This window comes from Xiphophorus couchianus, chromosome 4 (assembly GCF_001444195.1).
Source record: "Xiphophorus couchianus chromosome 4, X_couchianus-1.0, whole genome shotgun sequence".
Taxonomy (NCBI): domain Eukaryota; kingdom Metazoa; phylum Chordata; class Actinopteri; order Cyprinodontiformes; family Poeciliidae; genus Xiphophorus; species Xiphophorus couchianus.
The window spans coordinates 10,019,129-10,046,576 of NC_040231.1; the positions used below are offsets into that span (position 1 = coordinate 10,019,129).

Here is a 27,448-nt window from a genome sequence, read left to right on the forward strand (position 1 = left end):
AGCAAAAGGATAAGGTTTTAATATTTTCAAGTATTTCTGATTAAGCTTATTCAAATTTCAATTTCAGATTCACATCCACTTCTCAGTGTTTTTTTCTTATGCCATCCCTTTGATATCATATTTGAATGATAAAGTCCCTTCCTCTTTAACATGCTACACACGCTTCACATCCAAACATGCATCTGCAGTAAAAGCTGACATACAGTAGGGTCCGAGTGTCCCCATCCCCCATCCCCCTGCTGGCCATCACTTGTCTTGAATGACAGCTGCTGGAAGGACTGTACTGCCAGGCTCATCCCATGGAGAGATTAAAGTCAGCAGGGAAAGAGGATTTGGTCTCCACTGTGCTCTCTCTCTCTCTCTCTTTCTCTCTCTCTCTCCTGACTTCATCTCCTGTCTTCTTGTCTCTTCTTCATCTGCTTTCCATGCCGTTTCTGTCTATAAATATATAGCCTGCATTACTGTATATTATGAAAGATCTGAGTTGAAATGTTTTCTATTAACTTACATAAAAGTCTGTTTCTTCATCACTATCTGTCAAATATGCACAGAAGTGACTCCACTTGTGGCTGTACGCAGCTGGTGTTGGTTTGTTCTTGGAAACTGGGCCAGACATGGAGCAGGGATGAGCAACAAACCCAAGCATAACAGCAGATAGAGTCAAAGAGACACTAGAGACACTAAAAGGGCAACAATGAATTATTGATTGAAATATTAATAGCATTAATCCTAAAAGCTGTAGAACTGAAAAATTTAAACTGATTTGGCAACAGTCTTCATAACAAAACTATAACCCCCTCAGTAAAAAAAGCAATTGATAGAGGAGAGAAGTGAGCCAAGGAGACAAAACAAAGATTCCATGATAGTTTTATTTCAGATTAAAGTCTCATCTACATTTCCAAATTTAGCCTGTTGTTTTGTTGTCTCTGCTGTACACTTCAATTTCCTGAGGGAGTCTTCCCAAGGGATCAATAAAGTACAAGTCTAAGTCTATTATTATTTACACCTGTCTTTATTAGTCAGTCTGATTCTGCCAGGCAGCTACTTTATTACTACCAGCTTGTTATGCACAAAATCTTTAAGAAGACTCTTAAAAGCAAAGGGGGGGGGGGGTTGGATTGATTGAGTCTGCCAACCTGGTTGACCAGCATGTAAACAAACAAAGCAAACAATTACCCTTAAATAGGTGTGTTGAATGGCACATTGAAATTGCCTTACAATCCTAGTGTGTGATAAAACCTCAACTATGCTCTATATTAAAGGTTTTATTTATTTTAAACTTCATTTTATTGCCTCTAAGCAAGAGGCAATAAAAATGGATTTTTTCACTGAAATGCATCACTGTCTGAAACCACAGATTGTTTCAAGTCTTTTCCATAAAGCAAATATACAGCAAGTTGATATAATAAAATGCATAAATTATAGTAATTTTTGTAAGTAAATAGTGTTATCTGATGCATGCTTTTTTAAAATTAATTTACCTTTTTTAAATTTCTGAAACTTTTTAAGAAAAGTTACAACTGTCTAACTTCACATCGCTGTCTGCAGCCTGCAGCTGGGTGTGAAACAAACATCAGTCCTGTCAAGTGTCTGCTACACAATTACATGAACTCAGTTAAAAAAATATATGTTTCAAAGTTCTGAAAGTCAATAGATTTCTTCTAAAAAATAAAAAAAAAACGAACAACAAAAAATAATAAATCAATTTATAATTGAAAAATAAAATAATACTGATTATTTAATTTGTGAAAAACAGATATAACAGTTGCTTGAAAATTTAAATTTAGCTTCTAGACATGCAGCAGCCTCTTTGAAGAAAATAATATATTTTGAAACTGCTTCATTTCCAGACCAAGCAATGATAAAATGTAATGTAAACTTAAATTATCTGACTGAGGTTGAAAAGCTTAAATTCAAGAAATTGGTTGCCCATGTCTTTTTGTATAAGGTTTATGGCAAAAGCCCCTGGGAAAAATAAGGATAATGAAAAAAAAAAAACATGCACAAGCACAGGATATCAATGAAGAGTCAATGTTTAGATAAAAACAATCAGGCCCTTGTAAACTGGGGTCATGTGAACTCCATCTCAAACATGAACTGTTCAATGTCTCCACACATCAACATAACTAGAAGAAACCCTCCAAAAAAACATTTTCAAGCTGTATTTATCTGCATTGATCTACAGAGTAGCTGCAACTACAGCTGACACTACCTGCAGCGAGGCAGGGATGCAGGACTGAAAGGAAGAAAGGAGCCATGTTAATTATCCCTAGCTAAAGCAGAATGTAATTCTGTCAGGATAAACTGGCTCGCCTCTGCAATGAAAAGGCGGCTATCAATCAGGAAGCGTGTCCATCTAAGATAAACAGTGTTTGTGAAGGAAATAGGACATCAAGACAGGGTGGCTGCTCTGAATCTCACAGTCATGGAAACCAGGTCAGGTTTTCAGTTGTTTGGCTGCATGTTTCTCATGGGTTTACAGAGGCGCTAACCTAAATCTGGTGATTTTAGGGAAGCTGCTGCATGTTTGTCTGTTCCTACAGATCTTTTCCAGGTGCAGAAGGAAACGAGTCGGAAAACACAGCGGGAGTTGAAATTAGTCTTGCTTTTTCTGGTATTGCTTTCTTAGTCTAAGTGCATGTAAATTTATTTCTAGCACAATTGCATGGCACAGAGTGAACTAATGCAACTGGCTTTCTGAAAAGGGAAACATTCAACTTTGCTGTGATATTGTGAAAGATAAATAAAATAAGTGATTAAGACATAAATATAGTATTTAAGCTTTGAGTAGCAACTGTATTATTTATTTGAACAATGTTTGGCTTGCTGTGCACAGCAGGCCAATTACCTCATAATTTATGCAAAAGAAAATGTACAGTAACAAATTAAAACTGACAACCTGTGAATCTAAAATTGAATAGACAGCTTTTCCTAACTTCTCCTCTGTGTCCCCTTAAGTGAAAGTCACATTGTCCACAGACTCACCATGTCAGGCTATTAATAACAAGGGTTCTGCGAAGGGTAATGCTTCTGCACAAAGACACTGGGTGGGACCAGAAACTTAACACAACACGGGAATCTTTTGGTTTATTATTCTTTGGGTAAAACTGTGCCAACATTAGCAGTGATTTGTTTATTCCAAATTGTTTTGATGGTGTATGTATGATGGTATGTCCTTAATTATTAAAGAAATATGCTGATATAATGATTATGCAATCTAAAAATAAAAACGTAACATCCATGATATAAACATGACATGGAAACATTTGATCAGTTTTATCACAGACCGTGCTTGAAATTTCTTTTCCAGTGTCTCCTAGCTAAATTAAAAGCTCCTCTTTACTTTTAAGCACTACTTTACTTCTGGTTACTTCTGATAAACAGCAAAAATTCATATGGTTATAATGCAAATAAATGTGAAAACATTCAAGGGGTGTGAATAATTTTCATCAGATAAACCAACATCAACATTTTACAGTTTCACCATTTCCCATATTTTTATGTTAGATAAGCAGCAGTAAATCACTGAGTACTAAAAACTCTTAAATGCCTTTGTGGAAAAACAACTAGTGATGACCCAATCTTCAAATTTCAACCACATATATCTGATATTTCTGTATGAAATGCTTATTTTACAGCAACTTTTATCTTTTTTTTTTAAATAAAAAACCCATATTGTTCCTTTAACCAACAAAATACCTTTTCAAAATTGTCATTGGTAGGTTACACAATCAATCCTACTTCAAACTGATTACATTGTCCAAACCAAATAAACACACACAGATTTAATTGATCTAGTTCACAGAATATAACTTAATAACTGTCTCTATTCACATACACACTTCACATACTTCACTTACTCTTTGTTACAACAACACCAACATGTTCAAAATTATAACAATATTTCTTTTAATCCAAGCATCAGAGAGGTTAGAGATGCTAACATGCCTCATATACACATGTAAAATCCTTAAACATACACACACACACCAGGATTTCTTGCACAGTTGTTGCTACAATGTCAAGTTGGGTTCACACAGAGGGGATGTAGTGTTCAAAACATTTCTTTTTCTATGGTTAAATAGTTATTATATGTTGCAGTTTTCTAATTATAACAACCAAACCCCCAGAGCAAACACACCGTTGACCTATACTCTGTAAATATACCAAGATCTGACCCGGGCAGAGAACAAGAGGAGAGCCTGAGGGCTAATTCACCCTCCACTTTCTGCCTCACTGATGATATATTATGCAGCTCCAGTAGTATAGACAGAAAAACTTGGAGTAGCTTCTTTTACTCATATTACAGGCAGATTTATTGAAACAGCAAAACAATTCACGTCCAGAAATATATATCCAAATCAGTCCACAACAATCCCGTCGCACAGACAGACTAACATTTTATTGGATCCATTTCACTTCATGAGATGCTAGTGAAAGTCTTGGAGCGATTGCAGTATATAACACATTACTCCACCTCCTTCACCTACTGCTGCACACTGCCCATCAGCTGAGTAGTTAGAGGCTTGTGCACTTTTCCCTTGCTTACAAGAAAAACAATTTTTGTTTGTGAATATTGTCAAGAAAAACTCAACAAGTGATAGCATGAGTCTTTTAGGACAACACTGTTTTGAAACGACAGTTAATAAACTACATGCTTCTTGTAGACATACTGTATACAAACATGCATCGCATTTTCCAGTTGTCCACTTTGACATTGCTGTGCAGACCAAAAAGCTCAAACTAATATTTCTAAAAATTTTGTTTAAGTATTTCTTCAACTGTTTTAATATGCAGTGTTTAATTTTAATACTGCTCTGTATCAAAATCAAACTTCCTGATTTCCACTCGGGTTAAGCACAACGTTTGAGTGTGAGAGGAACAAGGCGATTTCCTGCCGACAGCAGCGCCTGCTGTGACAATATGGCCTCACTGAATTAAAGCGTTCCCTATGGAGAGGCAGGAGGGACACACACAGAGAAATCTGCTGTGGAAAATTACAGATGAGATATGGAGTAACTTACATTAGTAAAAAAAAAAAAAACTTCTCAAGATTTTTTTAGACATGCCAAAACAGGAGTGCACAGGTTTTTTTAAAAACAAAATAAACAAAACATTCTATTTTTCAAGTTTTAGAAAAACAACTCAGCAACAAAGACATACAAGTTCTCCCACTGAATAAAAACTCCCAAAATGCCAGGTTTGAGTTTTAATACTGTTACAGACCCTACAATAAAAACAGACAGCAGTTTCCCAGCAGTCGGCAATGTTTTGTCTCACTTGAGCAGATTGTATTTCCGGCATTTATTCGTTATAAATATTTATATATAATCCAAAAGAGAGACAGGCGGAAAACTACCACAGACAGGCAATAGTTAAGACAAGCAGATTAAAGAAACTGGCAGAAAACAAAGTTCGGAAGAGACGAGTGATCACGCAGATGAAAACCTTAACTTTTGAAACTTTTTAATTGATTTTCAAAAGACTAATCATATCTTTTGACAAAAACAAGTATTTATAGCTGCCACTAAGAGCCTTTGTCTTTAATTTCGTGATTGGTCAATTAAAGTGAGTCTGTCAGCATGCTACCTATAAAGCAGAAAGACAGAACTGTGTGCAGGCAGGCAAACATTATAATGTGGGAAGCACAGGAGATTCAAAGCAATCATTCAAGGCCTGCAGGGATAATCACGGCAAAGTCCCACTGTCCCATTCACAGAGGATAAAACCCACTGGATTAATCTGTCGTCACACAGAATACACACACAAGCATGAAAATACTTGCATAACCCATAAACTACTCTTTCTCTTAGTCTCTGCACTTTCTATCAAACATTTTTCCCTTTTCCGTAACCATCTCTTGGTCACTTTAGCTCAATCACAAACAGACCTACAGCTCGCTGCTATAGCATGCACACATTCAAGATGACACCTGTCAACATGCTGCTCTTTACATGGTTGTCAATTATGCATATCTGCATGCACCGACTTTTCAAAGGGAGAGGCAGAGCAATAAAAAAGCGACTCCTCTTGGTGCCAATTAAATGTTTCAGATGACAAAACAAATTTCAGTAAAGTTTTTGTTGTGTGTTTTACTCTTTTTACACATTTATGTTTAGCATTTGTTCAATGTTTACCGTTTTCCAAATCGGTTATAAATTCAGTTTGGCTAAAAATGAGAAGTTTCTTTTGTATGGGTGGAAGAAGGTGTCCAAATCAACCTGACCATACATGAAAAACTAATTAACTTCTGCTTAAACTTGCTTAGTGGAAAAATTGTCATCTGGCTTTTACAATAATTGTCAAAAAGAGTCTTAAAGCACAGTGGAGGAATTTGAGACACTCATTTTTGCAGAAACATTGCAGGGCTTTCCAGTGTTAAACATTTAGAACTGAATTTTGACAAGGTCACTCCAAAACATTAAAGTTGTTTTATTACAAAATTCATGATTTCATCAATTATGACAAGTTATCGGGTCAGAAGGTGACAAAAAAGCCGAAAATGTCTGCATGTGTGTATCACCATGTTTGACTGTAAATATGACGTTCTTTTACTCAGATTTGTATGGTGGATGTAATGGGAGGAAAGTTGGTTAGGATCGCTTCTTCCCCCTGTTTATGAAATTTTAATGGAATTACTGCTTTTTGTATTTGTTAAGTTGATCCTTTTCTGATATCATTTTTTTGAAAATCTGAAAAAAAATAAAGTTTAAATTGTAAAAAGCAGAATGCTTTTTTTACACTATTTATTGGAAAACATTGAATATGAACAAAAATCAGGACAACTGTATGCATTAAATACATTGATTCTCTCGTGATAAACATATCTCTGTCTAAAACAGGCTAATAAACTCTTCCCAAATGGGAATTATTTGTCTATTCTTCTTGCCCTGAAGTCAATAACCTTGCCTTCAAGGTAGCACAGGAGCATTTCTACAGCAAGAAGTGTTGCCTGTTGGAATCAGGTTACTTCGACTTTGCCGCTTCACCCTGATCAATAAGAGGAGATCATGTCACAATTTCAGGGAACTTAGAAATTACAGGCTGATGGAGCGTTAGAGTTGGAGTACATTTTGTGTGTGTTTGAAGGGGGGATTTGTTTGTGTGTGAAAAGAAAGAGGGGTTGGTAAAACAGAGAAAAAGCTCTGAACACAGCTGCCACTTCAGCTCGCAGAGGACAAGAGGTGTGAAATGAAAGAAAATGGAAGAACATGCAGGGCTTTTCACCAGAGGGCATTGTGTGGATCCCTCATGTTCAACAAATGTATGAATTTTACTCCCTGTCACACGAAACACTCAAATATTGTGAGAAGAATTTTCGCAGTGTTGCCTGTTGACGTTTAGGATCGACTGAGAAGCATTGCAATAATGTCCAAGCAACCAAACGCACAGATATGTCAACACAGAGTTGGAAAAAAATAAACAAAGGTCAGTGTGTAACACTGTGTCATAACATTTAAATATGAAAAAGAAAGTGTCAAATTATAAAACAAAAGTGTGGCGAATGATTGGCAGATTTATTCTGACAAAAATTGGGCCTCCATTGCAACTATTGCATCCTGCTGGAAAAATGTGAGCTTTAAATGTTCGAACCTCATAGGTGGGCAACATGAAAATGTGATCAATCCACTGAGGTGACAGGAGAACGTGTCCTTGTGTGCATAATGCTTATTTTTAACAGATGTAGCAGTACTGGACTGGAGCCTGGTGGTAATTTCTCACCTTTTTCTGGTGGAGTGACGGGGGAGGAAGAGGAGGAGGTGGTGGTAAAGGGGTTCTTATGTGTGATGACAGCAGGTACAATTTTCCCACCAGGAAGCCGATTTTATGTGCAGCCTGGTTTCTTCTTCATCACAACATTTCAAATTGAAAGAATAAGATGAAAAGTTCCAGCTTCTCCTTAAAACATTGGGAATGTTTTTAGCAATCTAACTGAAAATATTCTGCGGTGCACAGAGCAGGTCAAATTGCATGCGTCACCTACAATGACTGTTTTCCTCTAGCTCTCTTCAAAATGTTCTTGCTGGATCTTTTGAAACGAGTCTTACTAAATCTCCAAAATATGAACGATTTTGTGAGTTATGTTGTTTTGCTGACTCAGAATACACGGTTAATCATAACGTTAAATTTGGATGACTTATTTAAATCCTGGATAATTCCATGTTTCCAACTTTCTGTGCAAAAATAAGTCCAGCTATGAGATTGTTTTTTATCTGCAACGAGGATTTGATTACATTTTTTGCCTTTCTCTAGTCTATTAATAGAATCCATGTTTCCTCAGGTGTAACATGATTTAGCTCATGTTTCTTGAAGTCCTCCTCCTCTGGAGGCTCAGCCTCACTGGGCCAGAGGAGGACTGATCACCCTGTCTTATTTGATTACAATTACTTATTTTGATTACAATTAATACTTCCATTAACATCAAATTGTTTACCACACTCTCTGGGTCATTTGGTAACTTCCTTTAGCAAATATCGTTCTTTGTGTCTAACACGGTTCTCTGTTTAACATGGAGAATCATCAAGATATTCAATGAACTGAGCCAGAACAGACAGCTGCCAGTCTCTGGGTATCTCTCCAGCCAAGAGAGGCAAGAAGGTGACAGAATCCCAGAGCAAAAATTCAAATTTGTTCTGCGAAATTCAACAGCCTCGAATGATCCAAAACAAGTCAGTTCTTTGGTGGTTCTACCCCTGGTGGTTCTAGTATTGACAGCTGGTGAATCAATATTGGCTTCATTCTCAGTGCTAGCATGTTTATTCTGTAATTGAAGTCTCATCACTTTTGAGCTGACGCTACATAAATCTTGTCAAATATATAAAAATCGTCTTTGTTTCTTTTATGTGATGCAGATTAATCAATGGAATAGTAAAGCAAAAATCTTTCAGACTGTTTTTTTTTTTCTTTATACATTATGAAACTGATTTATTTTGGTATGATAATGTAGCTGAGCATTGTTGATCTACAGTATGTTACAGTTCCGTTGGTTGTAAGTCAGACTCCTTTTTTACTCTGTGTGTGGGTGTTCATTTCCTGTCCTAATTGAAATATCTACTTGTTTACTCCTGGCTACAAACATCACCAGGCTGCCAAACGAAGGCAGAATACGCAGCTGACCTGCTTAACACTCAGCCTGAGCCCTACATCCTCACTGGTATTACCACGAGTCCTGACGCAGAACAGGAAACAGGGATGGCCAGCATGCTTTTTTTAGTAGTAAAAGTTTAAACTTGTTCTTAACAACTATTGGCAGCATTTATCTGCGTGAGGCAGAGCACAACTCTGTGCTTGTATAACTTCACAGCTTTAGAGATGAGAACTTTCTACTGCATGTCTTCATCAGAAAGAAACAGGAACAAACCAGGGAAACCTGTGATGTTCTTGCTTACAGCTGAAGATTATCTGAAGCTCTTGTGAACCCATGTTCAAAGTTGTTGTCCATGATAAGTTAGGGACTTTTTCAAAGCTGTGAATCATGTTGCTTAATTCACTGCTTCAGTTTTGCTTCTACTAATTTTTCAACCTTGATCAAAGCTCAATGGAAGAAGAAATGTTCTGCTTTAATGGGGTTTTTCTGGCTAAATCAAAATGTATTATTCTAATTCAGCAGTTCTCTGATTAGCTGTTTCCACCCTGCATGAGGCTCAGGAGATACTGCTGTCCCTAAATCCATATTTTTTACACCATAAAAATTCTCTTGGAGAAGTGCAGCATTTTTTTTCTGTCAGCCACTGAAGGTTTATTGCTGGAAAAAGAAAGTCTTTAATTTCTATTGTTCACAACATGCTTGCTCAGGAACTTAAATCTGTCTCTTAGTATGGATTGGAGTTGAACCAATCTCTAATTATCATCAAAAAAGTTGCTTTAAAAATAAAGTGACATTGACATACATCACGCTTTTCACCACAACAACACAGGAAAAGAATAGTGTCAATTGTTTATCATATACTCTCAGTAAATGCTGCAGAAAAAATAATAAATCAAAGGCACACCTGCTAATTATTCAAAATTATTTGCAGTGTTGCATGATATTAGGTAAAACATGACATTGGTTTACCGAATACTTGTGAATACTGATGACACTGATTGCAATTAGCCCATATTTTATTCAGATTTTTTTTCTTTCTTTTGTCCTCACCACTCTCCATGAGCTGCTGGATCTTGGGGACTGAGATCTGAATCAGATGTGGTGACAAACAGTGAAATTTCATCCAAGTGGCCAAATGGCACTTGATGGCAAACAGGGCTTTAACGCATAGCAGCTGAAACCTGATAACCGAACAAATACACCAACGAAGCTGACATACAATTATTGTCCAGTTTTAATCTAAATCTGACAAACTGACAAAACATTGGGAAATAACATTTCCCTAACATCTCTTTCTCATTCATGACGCCATCTTTAAAAGCAATTGAAAACATGTAATTAAGGTATATGTCGAGTGATGACTCTCAATGTTATGGCAATTTTTTTTTTTTTTTTTTTGTCTAACTGATATATTTTTCTTTCATGATTTACACCAGAAATTAGAGGGAGATTGATTTTCTTCATTAACTTGAGGAAACCTCATAGGTGAAGTACCTCTGTACGTGCTTTCTGACTGTGACTGTAGAGCGTCAGCGCAGCCTGTAGTTCAGCTGAGCACTTCGGAGCTGTCCAGGGTGCTGAACCACATTCACTTTCCCCACCTCTACAGTATATAATCCCCGCAACAGACAGGCAGTTCCAATGAATTTCACACGGAAAGTGGGATTTAAGTAAAAGCTCCACAACAGTAATATTTTAGGGTGTCACTAAATGTGATTTATGTAAAAAAAAAAAAAAAAAAAGATAAAGGCAATAAGAAGAAATCTCGGGAGAGATCTTAAAAAGCGGCACTACTCACGAAAAAGATTCATTGTCACAATTCGCATATCCTTCTGATAAACAAGCAGCTACTGGCGAACTTATGAAGTGGACATCTGTGAATACTTCTTTAAACTTTTATCGGTGCGGTTATATTTAAATGTCAAAATTAAGAGGGGGGAAAAGGACAGAGTCAAACTTACCTGCTTAACTTTCTTTCTCTCGTTTTTCCCTTGTTGTTTTGCTGTGAGTGTGAGTGTGGACAGGATGAAAATGTCTGTCCGCTCCAAAGCTCGGTTTAAAGGACTAACCTCGGTGGAAACACACTACCCTCCCCCCTCCTTAACCACCGCGCTACGCCTGGCGGATTTATACAGAGGAACTTCCGGTTTAGCCTTTGCTAAATAAAATCAGCACGGGAGTCACGAGCAAAAACTATATTTCTCAGTCCTTTTCGAGGAGTTTTAGGCCTTGCAGTAGCAGTACTTTCAGCACACACACACACACACACTCAAAAAAACCTTTTGTGCAACAAATTAAGTAAATAAAGCCTACATTTTTAATTTCAGTATAAATAGATCTGTTCTGTGAAGCTATAACAAGTTTGTTAGAAAACATTAATGAGCAAACAATATCCAAGAAACACCCAAAGCAGGTCAGGGAGAAGATTATTAGGAAGCATAACGCTATTAGAGAGGTGATGGAGAGATAGATGGAGCTAAAGATAATGTAATCCTGAAGGCTGCAAAAGAATGAGAACTGGGGTTCCAAGAGAAGGTGGGTTACTTAAGATCAGTACAATGGTCTTAAAGATACAACTAGAGTTGAAACGAAAATTTTCAAAACAAAGGATATTTGATTTACAGCTTCAATGTTTAGCAAAGCATTGCATCTGTAGAGTTGAATAAAATTGCACAGCTTTTTTGTCAACCATTTAGTGATAAGAAAGGAAATTATCTTCCAGGTTTCTTCCACTTCACAATTGGGCACTACTTTGTGTTCTTCTGTCACCTAAAATCTTAAAACAGATAAGAGTTTGTTGTTGTGATGACACTTTTTTTCTGAAATGAGGAGGAGCTGATATGGATACTTTTAATAGGAACTACAAAATTGAGTTTGATATTTCTAATGGAGCTTTTTTTCCCATAATTTGTAATAGTACTAATAGTATTAGTGATGGTAGTTGCTGTATTATATGATTTAGAAAGTAGAAATTACATTAGAAATACATCAAAATCTAGAAAATATTCACCAAAACATAATACATGCAAATATTCTACATTATTTTTGCTTTTAGTAGAAAATTATCCCTGTGAAAAAACATGTATGCTACTTTAATTCTCGCAGCAAAATTATGCTTTCTAAATTAATAAGACTTTTAATCTGAAGAGCCGGAGTTCTAATTTCCTGCTTTCCTGAATTGTATTTGCCCACAAAATGGCCGCGCCCTCTGACGTCAGAGGCAGTGAATAAAAGGTAGGGCATCTCAGCCCAACTCAAAGCCATGTTGGCTTTCTTTCTACTGTGAACAGATTCTCCCGTCATTTATAAACAAGATCAGGACGCAAACTAGATATGTTTGTATATTATCCTAAATCTGATAGGTTAGTAGTTAAACTCTAGAAGGATTTAAACACACCGAGTTAAAAATAAAAAAAATGTGAATTGATTTTCAAAAAGAGTTAAACCTAAACAAGGGGAATTTTAAAAGGAAACATGCAAAAGCTGCTCTGCTTTAAGATTCAGTGTTGAAGTGACAAGTGGCTGCAATGTTGTCAGTTTTCTCCAGTGCTTTGTTTCTCCACGCACACCTTTTACAGCCTTGACCTTCTTTCTCTTTGTCTGAACTCAGCCTTCTGAAAAATATGCACCCCAGCATTTCATTCTCAGTACACAGGTAGTGAGTGCATTCGAAAGAGAAGTAGTTTGGACATATTCTGCCATCTGTTGTCTTTCTTTCACTCCAACTCAGAACATCACAGTGCATTTTTTACTCAGTGCAAGAGCTGCAAAAACACTTAACCGCCATCGCGTCCAGAGCAACAAGATTTCTATTTGAAGAGAGGCGTTAAAATGCAGACAATCCAATGAGCTCTCTGCATCTCTTTTCATGTGCAAGTTCAAAACATGCTAATATCTGCTGATTTTTACAGCAACTTGTGTCTGCATTTCCATAAACATGAACCTGGACGGTCCTCCCTGTCCTTCTGAGATTGCTCAGGGTGTGCACAGCTGTTTTCCCCTTGAGCCCTTGACTTCATACGATCAGATTCATGAATTTTAAATAGCATCCAAGTGACACACAGAGGAACAAGCTGACGAGAACACAGTTTTAAGACGGGGTGCTGCCATCTTTTTCTGGGCTTTACACTGCACAGAAGGCTTCCAGCAGCCCCCACATTATATGAGATTAGTGAACATTACATCCCACAGTAAAAAAGCAGTCTTACATTTTTATACATCATTTCATTACATTATGTCTTTTATGGCATGCCACAGGAATCTTTGTGGAGGTTTAAACTACCTCAACCTTCAACTTGATAATTATGTGATTTTTCTTTGGAGCTGGAAAAGGTCACATTTTAAAGTAGATAATCAGTAGATTTAGATTCCTGGTTTCTGAAAGAAAAAAAAAAAAGTTTAAGTTCCTTTCTCTAAACCAATTTGTTTCCCTATGACGATCATGATGGTAAAAGTTGCTATTCATTCATTCATTGCCAAATTCAGTGTTGAATTTGTTCTCCTTATTTGCTGTTATTTGTTTTTGTAATATTATATAACAAAATCTGGTTGCTGAATATGATAGTCAAATTTTTTTATAAGAACATTCGATTGTAATCAGTTTTTATGTGTCCAGTCCAGATCTTTGTCTTTATGATGCAGATCAAGTGGACCTATTGTTCCACATAACGCCTCCACCTAGCATCAGGGTACGGTAATGTGATGTAATAAATACACTGCTAGATACATTTGAACTCCAGTGGGGGGTCAAATAAATGTTATTTTGGGATATTGTGGGAAAAAACTGAGCACAAATCTTCCAAAGCATCAACATAGTTTGGTCCACATTTGTCACAGTGGGTCCTAGATGAAACAAAAAAGAAGAAAAGAATAATTAAGAAAAAAATGAGCAGCAGAGAAAGGAAATGGTGATACAGAAACAAGGTCTGAGATCCATTTGCTGCCAAAATCAATTGGACTTTTCAGTGTGATGACTTTAAACAATGTGTTTTCATCACTGCTGCAGGACGTTCTCCCGCCCCACCATCCCTCCACTTACCTCTGTCACCATCACTGTCCTCCTCAGAAGATCCAGTTAGTTGAGCCAATCTGTTTTTTGCCCGTGATGGATTAGCCTTGTCTTCTTGAAGTTAACGGCCCCATGGAGAAACCCATTAAAAGAGATCCCTCCCAAGTGATGAGTACAATGAATCTCACTTAATTGTCATTGATTAAATGAAGACTGATTTGTGTCCTTGGGTCCTGGGCACATTCATGCACAGCACGGTGCACACACTGACAACAAAAGCAATCTTTAAGCTAAAACTAACTTTTGTTGTGCCAGATAGAGGATTAACTTATAAACACACTCCAAAACAGCTAAAGACTAATTGTCTACATACAGCATTTATAAAAATATGTTTTAGGATCATTATGTTTAGGTCAATACTTCTACATTGTTTCTATGTACAGATATGCACTAAACACTGCACCTTTTGTTCCAAAGCAAAACAAAGATAAAATTAGATCAAATTTCTTCTGAATGCTTGCTGAATGACCTGTCTGTGTGTTATTTTTGGAAATAACATACCATATTACCTCTTATTTGGGTGCATTGCCAGCAGGTTGTGCATTCCCTGAAGTCTCACACAAGAATGCAGGATGAATGTGTGTTAATGCAAATGTGCAACGAGCCGAGACGTGGTGAGGGAGGTCAGAGAGTCTGACTACAGACCAGAGAGTCTGAACACACCATTGTTTCAGGTGATGGAGGCACTGCTTCTAGCTCCACAGCAACACATATTATTGCGTTTTTGGAGGGTTTGCCATGTAAAGAGCAGCAGAGCCCAGTGACTTGGAAATATTTTTTGTGTCAATAATGAGGAATTATTTTAATATTAAGAAAAGCTTTCCTGGTAATCCTGGATCTGGCCCTCCTTAGATGTTTTTTTAACATAATTTCTTTATCTGATTTTATCCTACATGATAGGAAGACAATCAGCTTTCCACTCCTGACCCACTGACACAAACAACTGTACAGGACTCCAAATGTTAGCCAGATCTGCAGCTTAGACACTGCCATTGGCTTCAAACCTGCTGCTGCAGTGCCATGTGAAACTAAGCATGCCTCTAGAATTGTTTTACATTACAACCATGAGCCTGTGTGTATTTCTTTCTTGGAAAGTGTGGTGTGCATACATATTAGGCCACTATGAATCAATACATGCAGCTTTCACTGTAGTTAGAGCTGCTGTGTATCTCCCTCTTGAGCGTTTGCTCGAACTAAGCAGGAAGACATGGAAAGAGTCGAGCCTGAAATGTAAATTCTCACCTCAGATCAAATAATTGAGTCAAATTCACTCTAAGTCAAAGATCAGACAACATTTACTTCCAAAACAAACAACTATGAACTTCACAACATCTAAGCCTCAGTACAGCCAGACAGTCACACAGTTTTCACCAAAAACAAAACTTAAAATGTGTGTGGAGTAGAAATAACTAGCATTGCGTTTTATTTTTTTCGTATTTTGTGTTAGCTTTCTGGTTCATGTAACTTTTGTCAAAATGAGATATCTTAATGTTTTAGATGGTGGAAGGAAACTGTTTCTAAGATGATAATTTTTAAAAACCTGATGTACAAATAAAGCCATAAGAAATCCTGCAACTTGTGCAACAAATGAAGAACCAGTGGGAAGAAAAAACATTTAAAGGGAACAGTTTGGTCTTGCAACTTTAACTGGCTTTTTTTTTTTGGACACTATAATTTTGAGTATGAATGTAACATTGCACCTTATAATTGGATACACGACTTCTGCACAGAGACCTGAGTATTTGCCTTCTGTTGGGTAACTGAACAAAGCCTTATACTCGCCGCTTTAAAATTACACATCAAACATAAATTTAAATAACAACCTTCAAATATTCTTGAGAACACACAACATTTGGTTATACTCCATAAAGAAATAAATGTGCCTGCTATAGGAAACTTTGTGAAAAATGACTCAAAACTTTCACAAAAATCCAAGTGTTTGCTCTAAAAAGTGCTTCGATGCGAGTGGGGGGGTGTTGTAGTTACCTCAGATCCAACCCGATTAGTGATGGAGCACACTGATCCCTCCTCAACCACAGACACACAAGAATATTCTACTTCTCGGTGGTTAGACATAAGAACATCATGAGCGCTTTGAGTCTTTGTTCAAAGAGCTGTAGTGTTAACCAAGGAGCAGTACGTCTGTCGGTCACAAGGCAAGAGTTTCTGTGTGGTTCTTTTTGTCGTAATGATGAACAGAGTTCCTGCACAGGACGCCTCCGACGCTCAGCGCCTCATCACAAATGACAGGATATCATCTGTCACCTTCATGAGCGCAGACAGATCACAAAGAAGAGAAGTGATGTCACCCCTGCAGATCAAAGGTCCGGAGGCAGCGACTAGAGCAGCAGTAGGCCACAAAACTCACAGTTGTTCTGCAGAGGAAGGGGCGGAAATGCAGACAAGAAGCAAGTTTAATTAAAAACATTTATCCTGAAGATAAGACAGGGACAGTACCGGGACAGAAAAAGAAAGAAGGGGGACGTTTGTTCTGACCTGCGGTGGACTCCGGCCAGCGCCGTGTCACGCAGAGGGAAAAGCTTGGGATAGATGATGGTGAACATGGCTTGGCTGCAACGGTGACAGTGACCCAGAGGGAACTGCAGCAGGTCCAGCAGGCTCTTTGGGAGGATGATGGGAGGCAGCAAGTTCAGGCCTGAAAATACAACATGGGACGGATTAAAACGAGGTAACGGACAGTCAATTATTTTATTTATAAACTAATTTGTCTAGCTGGGGATCAATAGCTTGAACACTTGTATAAAAATTTTAACATAATATTTCTCCACTTTATTGTATTGAAATTTGTTTTATTTTCCTGTGTTTTATATGTTATTTTATGTCATGCTGCCCAACACTTTTCCAAATCTGGGAACAATGAAGTACATCTGACTTAAAAGCTTTTTTAAAATATATTTTTTATGGGGATTTATGAGTGACCCATACAAAGTAGCACATAATTATTAAGTGGAAGAAAAAAAACCACAAAAAAAAATTTCACACAAAAATCAGAAAAGTTTGCTGTGAATTTGTACTTTGTCCTTTTTTACTTTTATACCCATTAATAAAATCTGGTGTGATTTGGGAAACCACCATATTAATAATTGGGGTTTTCCTGTGTATAAATTAATTTCTGGGATCAAATTTTGAAGAAGTTGGGACACCGACATGGTCATCCACCACTGACATGGTGAGAAAGAAGAGCATCAATCGTTGAAGCAGCCAAGAGGTTCATGTAACTCTGAAGGAGCTGCAGTCATAGATTTTCTTCTACTTTACAACCATGCAGTACGTCACTTGGGTCTATCCTGAAAAAATTCCCAATAAAATACATTAAAGGCTCTAGTTACAATGGAGCAAAAGGAGAAAAAAAAATCAAGAGAAAAAAAAATACTTCAGCAAGACACACTCAACAACCTAACTTTAATGCAGTTTAGATAGTAATTCAGCGTGAGAACATTACTGACAACACATTTAACTAATACAAATATTATTTACTACACAGATCTGCTTAAACATAATCACCTAAAGGAGCTGGTTATGGAGACAAGGAAGTTTTTCATTTCAATTCCCTGAACAAACAGCGATGAGTCACTTTTATGATGAAACTGCCTTCATGGATTTCATGGTCAAAAAATACTGAATGTTAGGCAATTAAATTCCTTCCAAAAGGACAGCAAGAAGGTTAATGGAAAAATAAACACATTTAGAAAATTAAGGAGTAACTAAATAAAACTGAGGACAAAATCTGAACATATTTAAGACTTTTTTTAAACTGAAATGACCAAAAGACTGTGATATTTCAGAGGCTGCAGAATCCATATATTCTAGTTACAGCCTGCCCCCACCTGCTGGGCGGTGATGGTAGATGCGATGCATAGTCCTCATAGCCAGCTCTTCCAGCGGAACCACGTTATCCGTCTGCGAACCAATCACCTTCACTTCAGCCGGCAGCCCCACCAGGGCCTCAGTCAGTACCTCACCCATGCTGCCCCCCTCCAGAGCCTGAGATGACAAGCCACACCTGCACACACACACCACAGGTAAAGTTGTTACCTGAGTGAGCAGCTGTACTACAAGGAGCTTGAAGTGATAATTACCATTATATCCTGCCAAAAAGTGCAGACTCTGCACATTTGATATGCATGTGTTTGGGAGGCTTGCGCCGTATCCGTATTAAACACCAGAAATGTAACATCATTGGCTTAGAAATTTATTCTTTGAAATCAGAGAGAAAGATGTTAACCAAACAACCGTGTGTAGATCTTTTTTTTTTTTTTTCCAGATAAAAAAGGCTGCACTGAAGTGAAAACTCAATTTCTCCACAGGCACTCATTGATAATTTTGCTTGTTGGCTGATGGCGTCACACTAAACCCTCTCATATGCATCAAAATTGTTCTAATGTCAGAGTTTTTTGTTATTTCACCTCAGCTTAGTGATTTTAATAGTTATCCAAGTAAGTCAACTACACCCAGTTGAAATACTCTTCTGAAATAACTGCTGTCAGTGTTAAGGATGTTACCCGCTGCAGCCGATGACCTTGTTGTACAGATAGGAGGGAAGGCCTTTCAGATCCACGTTGTTATCTACAAACACAAACTGCAGCTCTCGGGATCTGCCCAGATCTATAAAACAGGCAGACGATTAACATTCATGAGCGATGGCTCATGATATCCAGATCACTGCAGTCGATCGCAGACACAGCACCATACTGACCGAGTGGTAGGAAGGTTAGGCGATTGGCCGCCATGGAGAGCTGGTTGAGGCGGTGCAGCCAGCAGAGCTGGCGGGGAACATGACTCAGAAGGTTGTGGTCCACCGTGAGGTTCTGCAGGGAGAGGCAGCGGTGGAGGCGGTCCGGAAGAGACATCAGCTGGTTCATAGCCAAGTCGAGGGTCTCCAGGTCCTGCAGATCACCAATCTCTGAGTGAAAAATAACAAATATTAGCTGAGGAAGCATTAATATTAGGAGAACAGAGTGGTTATTTGGGACTTTAAAGTTTAAAACAAAGTACACTTTAAAAACAAAGGACTACACTAAAAATCTCTTGAGGCCAAAAATAGCCATATATAGTACGTGAGAGTGCACAATAACTGCTGAAGATTAACATTATGACAAAACACGAGCTTATGGGTGGTGGATAACTTCATTCTACAGTTTAGCTGAAGAGCTCAGACGCCATCTGCTGGCAAACTGAGGATTTACATCCATGTGGTAAACAAGCACTTGGGATTCAACAGCACAAATGTGCCCACTTTTTTGAGTGTTAAAGTGTGTTAAATAAGTAGGTTGTCACCTATGTAGAGTTTTCTCAACAATGGCAGAAGGAGAGTGTGAATGCACATGAATACAAGTTGAAGCAGAACCTTACAGACAACAGAATCATACCAAGAATGGCAGCAAAAAGGCCATGAATGTCTAAACAAAAACATCAAGACCCAACTTAATCCTACAGGAAGTTCAAAGTTGGACAAGGGAAAACTGGTTCAAACTTTTTTTCTTAGGAATTCTTCTGATTGGTTGAAACAAATACTAACTAATTTGTCCAAAAAAAGAAGTGAGTGCTATGATGAATTTGTACAACAGTAAAGTTTCCTAATATCATTTACAAACAGTTCTTGAATAAAGAGTGGATTCAAAACATCCTGCAAGTCCAACTTCTTCCAGTCTTCACCTCTCCATGTAAAAAAAAATGTAATCAACCTGAAACAGACTTAGACTTAGACTGACTTTATTGTCATTTTGCATGCACAGGGTGTATACAGAACGTTCCTAATCTTTTCTGTAGGAGGTTGATTGGGAAGTGTATAAAACACAGAATGGCACAACAAATACACGTACCATTAGACAATGTTGCTCTCACTACTTTCTATTTTTGTGACATAAACATTCAGACCATGAAATTCCCCTACATTTTTAGCTCCGTTAATAAAAGAATATTGTATTTTAAATTAACATTTTGTTTGTAAATTTAAAACTGAAATAACATTTACCTGGAGGAAGGCATTTGAGTTGATTATTGGACAGTCTCAGGTGTCGCAGAGACCTCAGACGCCCAATCTCTGGGCAGAGCATCTGGAGGGCATTATTGCTCAGGTCCAGTGACTGCAGTCGTGCCAGGTTTCCAATAGCTGGATATCAAAAGATTAGTTAGTAGTTACATCTAATTTTTTTTTAAATAATGGCACAATTTCATGGTCATACTGCAGTCCTACCTTCAGGAATAATGACGATGTTGTTTGAGTGAAGGTACCTTGAATCAAATACAAAATGTGATTTAAATTAAATATTTAATTTCAACAAAAATATAAAGATATCTGAGCAATTTGAGCACTTACAATTCTATAAGATTCGGGAGCTTCTGAGCAAGATTATCAGGCTGATAAAAACAGGACAAAAGCAGAAGTTATAAGTGATCTCAGGAACAAAACGTCAGTCATTCATGAGTGCTTTTTTAAAATCACAGATGATGGTGCTGTGAGGATACCAGTGTAGTCAGCGAGTTTCTCTTCATGTACAATCTCTCCAGAAACTGTAGTCCTTCATCTTTTAGCAGCTCTACAGGAAAAATGTTCAGGTTTTTGTAGTTCAGGAACAGGTTTTTGTGACGCTCCTGCTTGGCCATGAATATAGTCTCGTGGAGTTCAGTTGCCATTTCTCAGGAAAGCTCTCCCCTCTTGGATGAAGGATGAAGGCAATGCCTGAATCTCCTATAGCATCACTGTTTCCTGAAAGTCAACAAACATGACAGGTTCATCTCAATCAACTAGAATCTCTTCAACAAGTTAATTTAGTGCACAAAATGTGAACCCCATACAAAATACTGATTAATTATATAATATTATATAAATACAGCACACTATGTCCCGATCTATTGGCCTGGAAAATATCAGCCTTATTTATAAGGCTTTGGGATTCCAGCAATCCACGATGAAACTTTACGGAAAATATTTTCTGGACTAATATAATAAAAAAAAACTACTTTTAGGAAGGTGTGTCTGATAATAACAAACATTAAGTGTAACAAAATAGGAAAAATAGGTTCAGTTTTCAAATTATATCAACACAAAAAACAACTCAGCTTAAAATCTAGCTATCTGTGCAACAAATTCAAATAAAAATATGATTTTCATTTTGAAATAAAATGCTGAAATAAAAGCAATTTTAGATGCTACTCAAATTCGCCGAGAGGCACCTGCACATTACTCTTGTGAGACCCTTTCAGTCACAGGTGTCAAACTCCAGTCCTGGAGGGCCACTGCCCTGCAACTTTTAGATGTGCCTCTGCTGCACCACACCTGAATAGAATAATTAGGTCGTTAGCAGGCCTCTACACAAGAAGTAGGTAATTAAGCCATTTCATTCCAGTGTTTTGTACCTGTGGTACATCTAAAAACTGCAGGATTGCAGGGGTGTCAAACTTGAGGACTGGAGTTTGACACCCCTGCGAGAGAGAGAAAGTTAAAAAAAAAACAAAAAAAAACGACAGCTGCATGCAGTAATGTGACCAGATAGTATTTTATGTTTGTAGTGGTTTTGAGCAAGAGCCACCAGTACATATAAGGCTAGAAAGAGCAATAAAAGGTTAATGATGCATGTAGGACCTGTCCGCTGTTCTCTTTTTTTAGCACAAACAAGTCAGATCTGTGACCTGCAATAGCCACTTTGCTAATTGGTTACTAGCAGAACACACAGTTTAAAACAAAAATAATTTACCTTAGTAACAGGAGACCATTGTAAGACACCGTAACTGGCCAACATCGTCTCTTCATCTCACGGAAGAAACCCGTGAGCCCTGGAAGAGCTAAACATCCGAACAAGAAGCTCCAGGTTAGCAACAATGATCTGTCGTAAACAAGCCTGCGTCGCCGCACAAATGCTTCTCTTTTTCATTTCAAGGCCGAGATGGCGCCGCTGGGGTTTTGCTGCCCCCAACTGGTAAGTAACCGAACTGCACTACGAAGAGTGGTTGTAAAGCGGCAAGATACTGTATATACCACTTTACAAGCAGAAACCTCAACTTATCTTATCGGAATTTTAATAGACCAAGACAAAGTTTTGTGGTATGCATCTATGTTCAACCCCAGTAAGTAAATATTTGCAATTAATGCAAATGTCTATCTTTTGTGATGGGACTCATCCCACTATTCACATCTAGAGGCTGAAACTATTGTCCATTTCGCGTTGAAAAGCAGCCTAAGATCAGTCAGATCAGACAGAGAGCATATGTAAATATACATTTTTACATCTAGCCAAATATATTTTTTTATTGAATATATTGTGGTGGGAAAATTATTATAAGTTAACATCTGCTTGGAAATAATTTTTTTCCACAACACTGTGTACCGACTTTGACCAGGGTTTTCTAAGACAAGAATTTACTTTGATCTAAACTATTTCTCTGTAGTTCTGGCTGTATGTGTTAAGGTTATGTTCCTTTTGTAAGATGAACACTTGCACTTTTTGTAGCCTTAAAGCTTTATCCTTCTTATCAGCTCTGGTCTGCTTCGCTGTTCATGATGGAGAAAAGCATCTTCACAGTATGACGCTGCAACCACTGGGTATTCACCATGGCAATAGTGAGTCCAAGGACATTTTGAGTCCGTTTAACATATGAGGCTGTTTGTTCCAATGTATGAGGATGTTTTCTTGAGACCTGATGCCAGGTTTATGGAGTTTAAAACCACTAATTTTTCTGCCGATGGATTCTCCCATGTAGTATGCTAAAGCATCCATCCATCTGCCATATTTATTGTAAGGAGGCTGGTGTCTACTTCCAGCAATTACTGGGTATCCTGAACAGGTCTACGGTTTATCACAAAAGGTAAACTATGTGATAAATTTATGTTTTTCCTTCAATATACACTTTCCTGTCAATATTGGTTTGTCACAGAGGTGCTTCAATTAAGAAAATCCTAAATTTAGTTATAAATATTACCCAAAAGGACTAACATGGTCAGATGTTTTCCTTTCAATGTAAAATAGTTCAAACGGGATCAAATAAAGACATGCCACACAAATTGCATACATTTTTTTATTTATCTTAAATTTTGTGTAGAAAAAAAAAGAACGAGGAAATAGACATTCTCTTTTCCTTCAGCCAATCATTTTATCCCAGTAATATATTGACAACAAGAAAAAAATCTTACAACAGCATGTACAAAAGAAAAAACAAAATGAAACATCAGTCCAAACCATCGGTTTAACAGAAATCCAGGACTTGGAAGGCTATCAATAACTTACATATTTTAAAATAAATGTAACAAACTGTCAATGTAACGTGTGTATATATATAAAAAAGTGAGGGATGAGTTGAGAAGAGAAACAAAAACTTGATTGTTTTTATGTTACCTCTGAGGTGTTCCAGTGGTAAAAAGAAGAAAAAAAATAAAACTAAAAATCTGGCAAAAATCAGACCACAAACAAACCTGATTTCAGAAATTGATTAGTATTTTATAGCAAGACTGGCTGAGAAAGGATAGAACAAGAAGCTTGATAAAATATAGCACAGGTCTGCTTTTAGAGAAAGTGCTTTCTCTCTCTAGAGACATTTCTTCAATTTACAGTCATCAAATCATGGTGGGAACAGCTGCTGGGCAGAAAGAAGCTACAACTCAGGAATATTATATGTAACAAATGAAAGAATGTAGTGTCATAGAGGGAAATGGTCCAGTGAAACCATCTCATACCTCATGTTGCATTCCACTAGGCTTCACTTGAATCAGCAAATACAGACCCCCCAAAAGAGCCCACTAGCCAACTGAAGCTACTCCCATAAAGAAAATATATATATTTGTTCAGCATCTCTATATAAAAAGATCAAGTTCTCTAGTAGTAGCATAAAGAATGTTTGATGTGTCCGAGCCCCTAGCCTGCTTCCACAATGGTTTGGTTTGTGGTTTGAATTTGACCTTTACACAGCACCCAGTGAGATTAAACAGCTGAGATGACATATTTTGTGTTTTATACAAGTAAATAGATTGGACAAAACAAAAAGTGAGGTAGATGGATGGTTGAAGGAAGTAATAACAAAGCCTTCTCCCAGAATATCAAAAGAACATAAAAATGAGATCAAAACAAAAAAAAAAAAAGGGAAAAAACTCAAGGGGAGATTTGTACAGTGATTACCACTTCACAAAAAAAAAAAAAATAAATAGCAGAAACATCTGGGAATTGAATTAAAATGTCACTTTTGAGACTATTCCATGTGGTCCTCGATTAAGATAGGTCAACATTTTATTATTGATGCTCAAACGTGAAGAAAAGATTTTATTTTCTCCAACAGAAGGGATTCATAGTGTATTTCTCTCATCAGTCCTTTAAGGTCACAATATCTTAGTGTTATTGAAGCATTTCAAAGGAAAACTGAATGCTGCAGGTAAATTCAGTCCTATTTAGTCACACAAATCTTCAATATACACATTAAACGTTTACAAAATATTGAAAAAGAAAGAACAGAAGCTACTTCAACATATGGATGCCCACATATTTCAAAAAAGCTTTTGATCGAGAGGCAAGTGAAATGATCCAGTCGAAGTGTAATATAAAGAAATACAAAGAAAGGGCTTTTTGCTTTCTAGAGACCGTAAATTAACTTAACTGAAACACTGACAAAAAGTAGAAGGAAATTATCAGAAAATGGCAAACCAAAAATTTACTTTACATCATTTGAAATGTGTAGGAAACAAAAAGAGATGTAAGGGATAACACAAAGTTTCCACCTATATTAGCAAATGTTATTGTTTGTTGCACATTCTGTTTATCTGCTCTCTATCTGTCACATCATTTTCTAGCTTCCTTACAACTTCTGACAACCCAGAGAACGCAGAGAAAACCTATCAAGAAAACAGTTGTTTCACTGTGAAACACTAAATAATAATTGAACTGTTTCACATGTTTAAACATAGTGAACTAAAGTTAATCTTTGTGTATATAGACAGGGCTAAAAAAAGCTACTCAGAACAATTAGCTCCAGGAAAAGAAAAATGCTCTTAATATTAAATCACGTGCTCTTAAAATAAGATGAAATATCCAATTTGTATTATTATGTGAGCAACTTTTACCACAACAGGACAAATTTACAAGGTGCTTTAACTGCTAACATTTGGTTTGTAAGCTATTCCTTGCTGGCTGCAATTTAGCCACTGCTGAAATGAACACAAAATTGCTATTTTTATGTCAGAAGAAGTCCAATGTATGTCTGAGGTTCCTGTAAATTCACATTTCAGAATTATAGATGTTTGATATATGCATACACTCAAGTGCAGTGCAGTTGCTACTCAGTCAGTGACATGAAAAACCTAAATGACGTGCACAGGAATGTATTAAAAGTCAATTAATTTAAATATATGAAAAACTAGAAACTACAAGATAGGGGGCTGGACAAAAGTCTGGAAATGGAATTGTTTTTCTGCTGATCTAGACTACATATCCATGCGTTTTAAGGATGTTTAGCAACCCTTAGTTTGGTAAAAGCTAGTTCCGATAAAAGTTTAACAGCGTCTGAATAAATGCTGCTTGATGAAATAGAACGCAGTTACTTTCCGCACAAGAAAACTCAAATTATAAATGTGCCCACTTGAAGAGAGTCTGAATACATCCCTTCAAAAAGGATTTTTTTTTTTTTTTTGCCAAATTCAGATAACTTAACTCACAATATTTTACTATATTCTAAAACTTTTGATGGTTTTCCTACTTTTTGTCAGTATTTTGGTTGCATACAACTTGGGCAAGGACATACCAAAAGATTGAGACCAAGAAACTTCTTGTTACTGATTGTGGTGATAAACATTGCTTTCATACTGATGAAACAATCTGACATAGAACAACAAACACAAGGTAGGATGTCTCTGGGTAACAGCAGCACAAAAAAGGAAAATAAAGAAAAAAAGGGGGAGCAGAAAAGGATTTAGCTTTTCTCTTTCACCTGAGATTTTATTTGGGACACCAGGCTTGTGAATCTGATGATGAAAGCACGAGAGAACATGGATGCCCTCTAGAGGGATGCGAGGAAGATACGGGTACGGGTCTTTAATCCAAGGCAAGTTATTGTACCTCTTATTCAATTACAGAAACAAAATCAGTTCATAAACAATAAAACAATGACAAGCAAAAAAAAGAAACCGAGTGAAAATGTTCCGAGCTGAAAACCAACCTGAAGAAGTTTATATATATATATATATATATATATATATATATATAGATAGATATAGATATCACAAGAGAAACAAGGAATAGCAGCTTCTTTCTGTACATGATGAAAGGTTTTGACTGTATAAAAGTTAGAAAAGTGAAAAAACAACTGGTTTGTACATAAATGCTCTGCACATGTAGAGATGTAAATGTTGGCAAGTATTTACAAGTGTAAAAAAATACCTGTTCGTGTACAACAAGGATGCCTCTGACCTTGGGGAAAACTCAGATGTACAGATCTGGCGTTCATGTTCTCCTCTTGACTGCTCTTCCTCTGCAGTCCTTTCCTTTTTTGTGTGTGTTTTGTCGTATATATTTTGCTACGCGATTCACTGTTAAACCCCAACGTAACAGCACTTTGTGGCAGCTGGCTCTATTTCAGGTAAACTGACGGGACTGAAGTCTACGCAGGGATCTGACGGAGTTGAAAAACTGCAGATCACAGTCAGCACTAGAAAAAACGAGCAGGACGGTTGAGGAAAGTTGACGTCCGTCTGGCCTCTAAATGAATGATGTGGTGGAAGATCAAAGTGCATTTGCTTGTTTTCTCCTTCCATTTTCACGACTGCATCTTGAGGAGCAACAGGATAAGAAAATGTGAAAGCAGAAGAGTTTGGCAACAGATTTGGCAGAGCTGACTGTTCTCCAATTGTTTGTTTCAGCGGATTGGCTTTTGACCCGGCATTATGCCGACGTTCGACCCTCACAGCAGCTGGTTTCAGAAACAAGCGACTGGCGACCTCGTTCAAGAGCTTGTTAATCTTTAGATATGCTTAATGTTTCCACCATAATGCCCGCTCAAAAGCACACATAAACAACGCTGATAATTCATAAAGGCCTACACGTTTTGTTTCCTCATTCAGAAACATAAAAAAGTAACAAATAACAATTTATAAAATAAGTTTAGCCACAGAGAGAGTGAAATAACTCCCCTCAAAATTATTTTTTTATGAATTCTTATTTTACTGAAGATTTTGTTTCTTTCTTTTTCTTTTTGGTCTTTCCACTCAGCAGCAGGAGCAGTGTCACAAATAACAGCCAGCTGGTAGAAACTCATACTATTTTATTTAAGATTAAAAAAAAAAGAAAAAGAAAAGT

The 27,448-nt window shown here is 37.1% G+C and overlaps 2 protein-coding genes across 3 annotated transcripts in view; both read right to left on the reverse strand.

Moving 5' to 3' along the window:
• Nucleotides 1–11,210, reverse strand: part of LOC114143266 (synaptosomal-associated protein 25-A-like) — a 34,745-nt gene extending 23,535 nt beyond the window's left edge. The window contains exon 1 of the mRNA XM_028015136.1: nucleotides 11,050–11,210. The gene's annotated coding sequence lies outside the window, so the exon portion shown is untranslated. The remainder of the gene's footprint in view (nucleotides 1–11,049) is intronic.
• A 4,223-nt stretch (nucleotides 11,211–15,433) lies between these two features.
• Nucleotides 15,434–22,046, reverse strand: lrrc28 (leucine rich repeat containing 28). Of its 2 annotated transcripts, XM_028015684.1 has the most exons (11): nucleotides 21,875–22,046; nucleotides 21,354–21,456; nucleotides 20,646–20,886; nucleotides 20,497–20,537; nucleotides 20,374–20,411; nucleotides 20,152–20,289; nucleotides 18,874–19,080; nucleotides 18,680–18,782; nucleotides 18,005–18,180; nucleotides 16,653–16,812; nucleotides 15,434–16,531 (listed from the first exon to the last, which is right to left on the reverse strand). In XM_028015684.1, exons 3-11 carry the CDS (start codon nucleotides 20,811–20,813, stop codon nucleotides 16,462–16,464), a joined length of 1,101 nt encoding a protein of 366 aa, XP_027871485.1. In that variant the 5' UTR covers nucleotides 20,814–20,886; nucleotides 21,354–21,456; nucleotides 21,875–22,046; the 3' UTR covers nucleotides 15,434–16,461. The 2 variants fall into 2 exon arrangements, with proteins under 2 accessions (XP_027871485.1, XP_027871484.1); XM_028015683.1 differs by lacking the exon at nucleotides 21,354–21,456 and having other exon boundaries at nucleotides 21,875–22,045.
• Between the last annotated feature and the right edge of the window lie 5,402 nt (nucleotides 22,047–27,448).

Bases quoted from the DNA above. Each gene is read 5' to 3' on its own strand.
- lrrc28 (XM_028015684.1), bottom strand. From the start codon at position 20,813: ATGGCAACTGAACTCCACGAGACTATATTCATGGCCAAGCAGGAGCGT. The intron at 19,081-20,151 runs GTAAATGTTATT...TTTTTCACTCAG, and splicing joins ACTCAAATGCCTTCCTCCAG to AGATTGGTGATCTGCAGGAC. The intron at 18,181-18,679 runs GTAACATCCTTA...GTGTGTGTGCAG, and splicing joins AAGGTCATCGGCTGCAGCGG to GTGTGGCTTGTCATCTCAGG.